General features: G+C 42.0%; 2 protein-coding genes across 2 annotated transcripts in view; one reads left to right on the top strand and one right to left on the bottom strand.

Annotated features, from left to right (window-relative positions):
• Window positions 1-10,135, top strand: part of dock1 (dedicator of cytokinesis 1) — a 443,854-nt gene that overhangs the window by 154,279 nt on the left and 279,440 nt on the right. The window lies entirely within an intron of this gene.
• The window catches only part of LOC129703962 (inhibitory synaptic factor 2A), a 45,606-nt gene that overhangs the window by 8,849 nt on the left and 26,622 nt on the right, over window positions 1-10,135 (bottom strand). The window contains exon 3 of the mRNA XM_055646709.1: window positions 8,766-8,837. Within this exon, the coding sequence (XP_055502684.1) occupies window positions 8,766-8,837 (72 nt within the window). The remainder of the gene's footprint in view (window positions 1-8,765; window positions 8,838-10,135) is intronic.

Genomic DNA, 10,135 nt, shown 5'->3' with positions numbered 1-10,135 from the left:
AAACTGTCTTTATCCTCTACAGATTCTCTGTACTCAAAATTTATTTTCTCATCCAAATTTGTATCAGCAAAAGCTGGGCATGATTCACTTTGTCCCATGACCTAAGTTAGAAATAATTGAGACACCCCATGACTTCATCATGCAAATAGGAAAATGACCCCTTTTTCACTACAGTGTTTTCTAATCCTTAGTTTATCCTACATCCCTGCTAACACAATGTGCTCAAACTCATGAGCCCACAAGGGGAAATTTTGTATGGTTGTTTAGCGAACATCATTTGAAAATTCAAAGCCCCTGTTTCTACAGACTGCACATTATCTGTGAAGCCAGTGTAAACATAAGTTCCTAAGTCATAGGAGCAGAATTAGGCCATCAAAACGTCTCCAAAATTCAATCTTGGTTGATCTATCTTTGCCATTCAACCCAATTCTCCTTCCTTCTCCCTGTAACCTTTGACACCCTTGTTAATTAAGAACCTGTCAATCTCTGCTGTAAAAATACCCAATGACGTTCTCCACAGTTGTCTGTGGCAATGAATTCCACAGATACACTAACCCTTTGGCTAAAGAAATTCCTCCTCATCTCCTTTCTAAAAGTACGTCCTTATATTCAGAGACTGTGCCCTCTGGTCCTAGACTCCCCCACTAGTGGAAACATCCTCTCAATATCTACCTCATTCAGGCCTTTCACTATTAGGTAAGTTCAAATGTCATCCCCTCCTTCTAAACTACAGTGAGTAAAGGCCCAGAGCCAACAAATGCTCATCATACGTTAACATAATCAACCCTGAGATCATTCTCGTAAACCACCTCTGGAACTTCTTCAACGCCTGCACATCCCTCCTTAGATATGGGGTCCAAAACTGCTCACAATACTCCAAATGTGGTCAGACCAGTGTCTTATGCAGCATCAGAATTACATACCTGCTTTTATATTCTAGTCTTTAAATTCTAGGGTTTTTTTTGGAGATACAGCGAGGAAACAGGCCCTTCGGCCCCACAGAGTCCGACCCGACCAGCGAGCCCTGCACACTATCCTACGCACATTAGGGACACATTTTTTACCAAGCCAATTAACCTTCAATCAATCTGTACGTCTTTGGAGTGTGGGAGGAAACTGGAGCACCCGGAGAAAACCCACTATGTCTATGTCACGGGGAGAACGTACAAATTCCTTACTGACAGCGCCTGTAGTCAGGATCGAACCCGAGTCTCTGGTGCTGTAAGGCAGCAACTCTACCGCTGCACCACTGTGCGCTTACTAAGCTAAATCAGTTTGTTGAAGACGTTCAAAATGCCCTACTTTTAATAATATGGGATAATCTACATGACAATGTGACTTTTCTACAGACCAGCAAAAGACCATTAAATCCATAACGCTGCTGCTTTCCTTGACTCTTTCATTATCATCATGGCTTTACTGTTTTCAATGATACATCCATTTTCCTTTTCACTGCTACTATTGAATTTACTTGCAACATTATTTCAACAATGGATTTGCAATCAAATAATTATTTTCTCAATATTTCTACTCTCGATGTTTTTAACACTTAAATGTGTTTTCCGGTCATTGATTTTTTTGCCATTGGAAAAAAACAGTTTCTCCATACTTTGGAACAATTTGGGGCTTTTCCTCATTACTGTAACTGTCCCCAAGAGGAAAATAATCCTCAGATCAGAAGCTCATCATCTTTGATGCCATTCCAGTAACATCAGTACCATCCAATGCCAGAAATGAATGTAGTAATCTAATTCAGGCCAGTTGTATTGCATAATAGAAGTACAAGCAGATACCTTGTTAGAATATAACACATAATAAATATGATTCCAGAAGACATCATAGTATTTTGTTTATACGAGGGCATTAATGTAAGTAATAGAAATTGTAATAAGGAACATGAGGATTAGTTTATGCGAGTCATGAATTATTTGAAAGCGTGATTTAAATCCTTATCCTTGGCATGTGTGCAGAGATTAGGGAAAATTCAATTTATTTCACTGTGCTGGTATATAAATGGATCCTCATTGTCCAAATGGAGAAATTGACGAATGCACTGTAATATGAATTTCAATCCTTTTTGACCACAACACACAATGAATGAATGCATGTACCTAAGCTACACCAAGAAGATCTGTGAAAATTTATTTTTATGCTCCCGTGCATTATTTCATGGCAGTTTTTTAAACATCTATTGAATTGAATTGATTAAAGTAAACATTGTTGTAAATATTATTTCTTTAGGTGAGCAAAGTTGCTATGCAGGTAGTGCAGCATTTCCACAGCTTCATCAACCCAAGTTCAAATCTAATTTCTGGTGGTGTCTATGAGGTGTTTGCGTGTTCTTCCTTTGCTCTAGGTTTACTCTGGGTGTTTACTCAGAGTGTTTACTCTGGGTGTTCCATTTTCCTCCAAAATACCAAAGATGAACTGGTTATTGCGGGAATTATCACTAATGTAAGTGAACTGTAGGTGAATTGGGGAGGGATTGGTGTTAAAGTGCATGTCTGAGAGATTAGGTTGCAAAGATAATAAGTAAAGGGCCTGGCCCACTTGGGCGTCATCATTTACACATCACGACGCGAGCACGTGATGTGCGCATGGCGCATGGTAGCGTAGGCAGTGACGCGCGGCGCCCCAGGATTTTGGGATTCACAAAATTTAGTTTAGCGTGCCACTTGAGTGACGCGCAAATGACGCCCAAGTGGGACAGGCCCTTAAGGGGGTGAGATTGTTTTGAAAGCTGAAGTGGTCTTAATAGGCAGAATGACTATCACCATTGATATATGGAATTATTATGTGTATTTCACCGATTGATTTGAAATGGATGACCAAGGAAAACATGAGATCAGATTTGCTTTTGATACATGATTCAATGGTGTCTACAATAACCAATAGAAATGTAATCATATACAGGCAATAGGTGATACAGCTATTTTATGTGTTGGCTGTAATTTTGGTCTGAAGTTCTAGAAAATATCTGTGGAGGTTTTATGAGAAATAGGTTTCTGAATTTATGAAATTTGATTACATACAAGAACATAATTGCTGTTATATGCAAATACAGTAGTAATAGCGTAGTATAGTATAGATAACGCATGATTAACCTTGGGAACTGGGATTTGGATTGTAGTTATTTGAACAGCTATTTCTGACAGCTATATGATCACTGTATCTTAGTCCATCAAGCTAAATGTTCTTTGAGCCCTTCCTGTGCTGTCTAAAATTTTCACATACTAGTTTTTCCCTGTTTCACCCTCATCCCATGTCTAACCACATTTTTTACCATCATCACTCATACCTGGCCTTCTGGTCCCATTAAACCTGTTGTGTTATTCAGTAAGAGCATGAATGAACAACTTAATTTTTCCACCTATTTCCATGTTTTAATGTAGGAAATGATATTACCAATGGGCACCGTTAGCTCCCACGAGTATTGACAAACTATGAGATTAATTGAAGGATACCGGGCATTTCCTTGATTTTCTTTGAAAAAGTGGCTTTGGGTTTCTATATCTAGCAGTAAAAACTAAGGTGTCTTTGGAATGGTTATATGTAGATGGTCTTTACTTTGACTAGCATATTGCATGGCTACAACCAATCAGTTGCTGAAATCTTGCTGTCTCTTTCAATGGCAAGGTAGAAGACAGGCAGAACACTGCAAATATTTAATGAGTTTAAGATGGTAAGAAATTAGTAATTTTTGAATAGTGCTAACTAATCACTTAAATAATATTAATTGTTGAATAATAGGTTTCTATTTGGTTCAGTTTCCTGATTGTTGCATGATTGCACAATAATATTGTTGACAAATCTGTCTCTATTAAGTAGCCTGCAACAAATTGACTTTTGAGCAACATAATGGACACGGTGATATATAATATGATGCTCCATACTGTGGTATTTTGACGTTTTCTCTTGGGAAGGGTTGTTTGGAAATTTTAATTGATTGTTAAACAATACATTGAAACTAACATTTAGTTACAAATCATTTTCTTTTCCACAAGGTGTTATGAGCTATTCAGAGAAGAAAGTTATTTGTTGATAAGTAGACTAAATCTCTATGATTGAGTTTGTTTTATTCTGACCTCCAGGTAACAATATTGTGGGCTCAAGAAATGTAAATATAAAAATGAGTGCTCAAGTTCGATAGAGAAGGTATCAGCATTGTCAACAACATCTTTTCTCAGATGGCAAATAAAACCAAGGCCATCTTTGCTCTCCACAGTTGAGATAAAATATTCTACAAAGCTATTTCCAAGGGCAGGAAGTTATTCCCATACACGGGCTAATTTTGATCTCAAAAAACATCATAAAAATAGATGATCTGGATATTATCACATTGTTGTTTCTGAGAAATAGCTGCACATGACATGGTTGGCACATTTCTTATGTTACAACTGACTAAATTTCAAAAAGTACTTGATTGGATGTTGAGCACTTTTGAGATTTTAAAAAGTGTTCATCTGAAGAAGGGTTTCGGCCCGAAACGTTGCCTTTTCCCTTTGCTCCATAGATGCTGCTGCACCCGCTGAGTTTCTCCAGCTTTTTTGTGTACCTTGTTCATCTTTATACTTAGCTGTCAAATTGTGCATTCTTAAATGTGCCAGACATGGTATGGCGTGCCAAAGAATAAACAGTTATCCTTGCATCACATCGATATTGCTCTCCAATCTGATCTGAATGACAGTAAATACAATGTTGCCAGTTTCCAACAATGAATAACCTCAGGCTTTATTTACAAACTAGACCGTGGGACTCGTTGGGCCCCGTTTCCCTAATGCAATATTCCACCATTCACCTGTTCCACCAATGCAACCTGTTCTCCTAACACAATATTCCACCACTCACCCATAGCCCCCAACTTTCCCCTATTATCATATTTCACACCCCCACAATGAAAACGGCAATGTTTTTTTTGGGGGGAGCGGCGTCAGCATTCACTCCGCCCCCCCTACGGGCAATTTTTTTTAATTTTAATTGTGAATAACTTGTAAAATATAACATCAATCAGAATTAAATCAGAATGTGGTGATACAAACCACCACATGACACTTGTGAGTAAGGTGGTCCAAAAATTGTAGTGCTATCGTACACCGTTTTGGCGTAATTTGAGGATATCACCGAATCGGAGATCACAAACACGCGCGCACACATAGAAACAAACAAGATGAGAATTTTACTAATTTACTAGACCAAGTGCAGCCCCCTTGGGTCTGTTCCCCCAACGTGCGGTCGTGGGGGGGGGGGGGGGGGGAAGACGGCATGCAGCGTCATACACTAACTATCCCCCGCCCCCCCCCCGCACTCATGCTAATTACCCCCCTTGATATTATATTAATATTATTAATTTGCTCCTTTTACCCCATAACCACCCCATCTACTGACGCATAGCCCCCAACTTGCAGTCACATCTAGAGAGGGGGGGGGGGGGGTAGAGAGTGAGGGCAGAGAGAGAAGGGGCAGAGACAGAGACACAGAGAGAGGGGCAAGCGGGAGAGGGGGTGGGGGAGGAGGAGAAGAGGGAGGGTGGGTGAGGGGGGAAAGGTGGGGGAGGAGAGGGAGAGTGTGAGAGTGAGGGTGTGCTGAGAGGGGGGTGAGGTGGGGAGCAGGGAGGGGGAGGGTGGAGGGTGGAGGGAAGAGCGTAGGGGGGTGTGTGGAGGGGAGGGGGTTTAGGGGAAGGGAGGAAGGGTAAGGGAGGGGGAGGAGGGTGAGAGGGGGGGAGAGATGAGGGGAGGGAGAGAGAGGGGGGAGATGGGAGGGAGAGGGAGAGGTGGGGAGCAGGGAGGGGGAGGGGAGGGTGGAGCGAAGGAGGTAGGGGTGTGTGGAGGGGAAGGGGGTTAGGGAAGGGGGACGGGGGGAGGGGATGGATGGGAGGAAAAAGAGGGGGGGGAGAGAGGGGGGAGAGGGGAGGGGGGGGGGGGAGGGGGGGGGAGGGGAGGGGAGGGGGGGAGAGGGGGAGAGAGGGGGGAGGGGGGGGGGGGGGGGGGGGGGGGACTCTCTCCCTCCCTCTCTCCTCCTCTCTCTCGCTTTCAGGGGAGAGAGAGGGAAAGAGAGGGAAAGAGAGGGAGAGAGAGGGAGAGAGAGCGAGGGAGAGAGAGAGAGAGAGAGTGTGCCTTTTTAAATCAACCAACCCAACAACCATTTGCAGGCAGTGCTTTTTTACATCTAACCATATTTTCATTTTCAAACCAAATTAAGGGTACTCACAGTGCTGTAGACATTTGTCAGTGTCATTCAAAGCTCTGATTGAGGCATACCACTTGCAGAGACTGATTGAGGCACACCACTTGCAGAGACTGATTGAGGCACACCACTTGCAGAGACTGATTGAGGCACACCACTTGCAGAGACTGATTTAGGCACACCACTTGCTGAGACTGATTGAGGCACACCACTTCCTGGTTTTATAGTCGCTCCCCCTCCCTCCAGCGGGGTCAGCAGAGAGAATGGGGAATGTTGTAAAAACATTAATATCTCTTTCAATTTTCATCGACGGGAAAAATCCTCGGCACACACGCGGCGGAGGGGGGCTCTGAGCGAGGTGGCCAAAAATGACGGCCGTAGGTGGCGGCGTACTCTCGGAAACCGCAGCACAGAAAGCCGAAACTGGTCAAGAACAGAGTTTTAGTAATATAGAAGATACTAGACCAAGTGGAACCCATTGGGCCCCTGTCACACAGGAGGCCTGGTACCTCAACGTAACCCATTCCCCAATGTAATATTCGACCACTCACCCGCTCCCCCAATGCAACCCGTTCCACCAACGCAATATTCCACTGCTCACCCATACCCCCCCAACTGCACAGGGGCTGCTCATTTCCCCTTATTCACCCTCCCTCATTTTAAACTTTAAAAAAAATGCAATTGCTCTTGCTAGGGCTAGCAGGACTCAGTGTCCTGGAATTGCAACATTGTAGCAGACAGGGCTACAATCCCATTGTGACATCATAGCTGTAATTGCCAGTGCAGAAGGAAGACATTTTTCTCAAATTGGGATTTTGTAAAGTTAAAAATGTGAATAACTTGTAAAATATAACATCAATCTGAACGAAACTATACACCGCACCACTAGGTCAATGGCGAGTAAGGTGGTCCAAAAATTATAGCGCTATCATGTACCATTTTGGCGTAGTTCAGGCCATGAAAAGCACAAGCTTAAACAAACACACACACAGACAAGATGACAGTTTTAGTAATATATATAGAAGATATAGATAGATAAGACAATTACACAAGCACGAGTGGAATGAAATGAGATTGCCAGCGTTCATGAAGCATCAAATTACAGAGATAGAATGTGGTTGGAGACAATAAGACTGGTGGGAGAACTGGGAAGAGGCAGAGAATGGAGAGAGAGGGAAAACAAGGGCTATTTGAAATTAGAGAAGTCAATGCTCATACCGCTGGTGTGTAAGCTACCCGAGCGAAACATGAGGTGCTGTTCCTCCCATTTGCACTGGGCCTCACTGGAAATGAGGAATGACAATGGAGGAGGCCCATAACAGAAAGGTCAGATTGGGACTGGGAGGAGGAGTTAAAGTACTGAGCATCTGGGAGATCAGGTAGGTTAAGGCGAACTGAGTGGAGGTGTTCAGCGAACGCCGAGCCTGCGCTTGGTTCTCACGGATGTACAGAAGATGCACAATAGATATGTTATTGGATTGGTTACAGGACTTTTGGCCTGTGGATTTAAATTCAAATTCTGTTCGGGTAACAGGGGAATTTAAATTATGTTTCTTCAATTATTCTGGCTTAAAATGGTAGTTTTAGCAAAAAATTAATGGGTTGTTTAAAAACCCCCATCTAGTTCATCTATGCTCTTTTCACCCATTCCCAATCTGTCCAGTATGTGACCCCAGGCTCACTGCCATGTGATTAACTCTTTACAGGCCTAGATCTGAGGGATTTAAGGATGGGCAATACATGTTATTTTAGCCAGCATCTTGTGAATAAATAAATACAGGTAAAATATTATTTGCACATGAATTTGGCCAGTTATAATATAATAAACATAAACATGGTAGCCATGTGATGCACAGCTAGCTCTTAAAACCAGCAACCTGATAATGTCCAGATCATGTATTTTTATGTTTATTTTGAAACCTGAAATCATCTCCAGATGAACACCACTAGATTAAATTTGTAGGCCACATTCTACATGTGTCTGATGGCAGAACAGTATATTCTGTGCCGATGCAGCAAGAGGTTACCAGATGAACAAAGAAAAAAGGTCAAGGATGTTCTTAATCTCTTGTTTCAAGAAGTGTTACATCCCCAGTGACATAAGAATCCTTGGCCCGTCACTGCTCAAAGCAGACAAGTAAGTAGCTTTTAAAATGACATGGACCACAAATAGCTGTTAAAATGGTATTGAGCACATTGGAATGGCATTGAGCATTGTAAATCTTATTCAGGAACACACTTTAGTGGCAGAAGGAGTGCACCGTCTCCCAACCTGCAACATTGCCACATCAAGTGCCTCTTGCCCCACCTGTGGCAGATTCTGTGGTCCTACTTTAGCCTCATCAGATCCCGTGAAATTGGAGTGGAAGCAAGCTGTTATTTAGTGGTCTAGAAGAAGAATGTCACACATTATATTTTCTACATGCAGGAATCATAAAGCACTTTTAACTGAATCTGCACATTGTGATGTGCATATGCTCAAACGCTTGCACAGAATTAAGGGAGATATAGTTTAGTTGTAGATACGTAATTATCTTGAAACATAGTCAGAAATTGTTATTTTGCCTTGTTCGGTAGCTTACCTATAAATAATGCATGCGCTGTTTCGACAGGTGTCACAGTTTGCAGTATCTTGTCCCGTTCTGTAGGAAAGACTGTAAAGTAAAATTGAACATTATGATCTAAAACTAGACTAAAATTAGTTTCCAGAGAAAAATTACAAAATAATTAGAAATAAAATTAATTTCCGGTAAAATAGGTATAATGTAAAATGGATATTTTGTTTTATGTTTGCAGTTTGGTTGTCCTGCTCTAAATTAAGCAAAAATCTTCAGTTTTTACAAATACCGATGATAGATCTAATACTTTTATTTAAAGTGTTCAAGGTACTAATAATTCAGAATCCTAGACTAATAATGTAGATTTAGGTTCAAATTTACTCTGGTAGCTGGGTCAGTTAAATTTAATTATTTCAATTAAATTATTTAAATTAAATCTAGCAATAGGAACATTAGAGTTGGTACTTGGAACCCTTAAACTTCTTCTGCAACTCATTAGGATCATTGTTGATCCTGTACCCCCAAGTCCAAGAAACTGCATTGTTCCGGCACTCTGCTCTCCATTTCTAGATTCTCCAAATGGAGGAAGCACTGCCCCTTTTTCTTCTGAACTATGACAGAATGCGAGAAAATCAACATAAAGAACATGCTTGACCTCATCTTCATCACCGTGTATATCACAAATATACTTGTCCATGATTTATTGGTAAGGGTGACCTTTGAGATTAAATTACGGAGAGGTAATTGATTGAATACATTTGTGGAGGTGGTCCTTTCAGCATAATGAGGGCTCTATAATATACTTGTGGTGCTACCACCATGCTAAAAGGGATAGATTCCAAAACAATCTAGCAGTTCAAAACCTGGCATCTGTGAGGAATGCTGTGGTGGATGTCTGTGTTGAATTATGAGGTGTATTGTGTCCTTTTTTAATTGTAACGCTGCTGGGTAAATTACATTTCACTGCACCTCATGGTGCATGTGACAAATAAATTTGAACTTGAACTTGAATATTAGTAACAGCAGAATTATATTTGCCCACAATCTCTGCTCTTGCAGACCAGTTTAATCCTCACTTTATCATTGTAATTGACCTAGGGGCGCTGCACTGGCAGCAGCCTCTACCTACGTATGTCATTTATATCTTTTTTTTATTTTTAGTTAGTCCAAAGTCTGTTTTGGGGGGAAACTTTTACTTTTCTATGTGGGGGAGGGGGGCAGGGTAAGGGGGAAACCGTCTCCAAGTCTCTTCCTGGCGACTATTTCTCCGAGTCGCGTCCTCGCCCCCCACCTCACGGCCTACCAGCTGGATCGGAGCGGCCTTTCCTGCCGGGGATCGGGAACCGGACCAGGGCTGCTACAGCGGCGGTGCAGCGCTGGAGTCACCGCGGAGC

The sequence above is a fragment of the Leucoraja erinacea genome, chromosome 15 (genome assembly GCF_028641065.1).
Source record: "Leucoraja erinacea ecotype New England chromosome 15, Leri_hhj_1, whole genome shotgun sequence".
In the NCBI taxonomy this organism is placed as follows: Eukaryota; Metazoa; Chordata; class Chondrichthyes; order Rajiformes; family Rajidae; genus Leucoraja; species Leucoraja erinaceus.
This window is presented reverse-complemented; position numbering and strand designations above follow the sequence as displayed.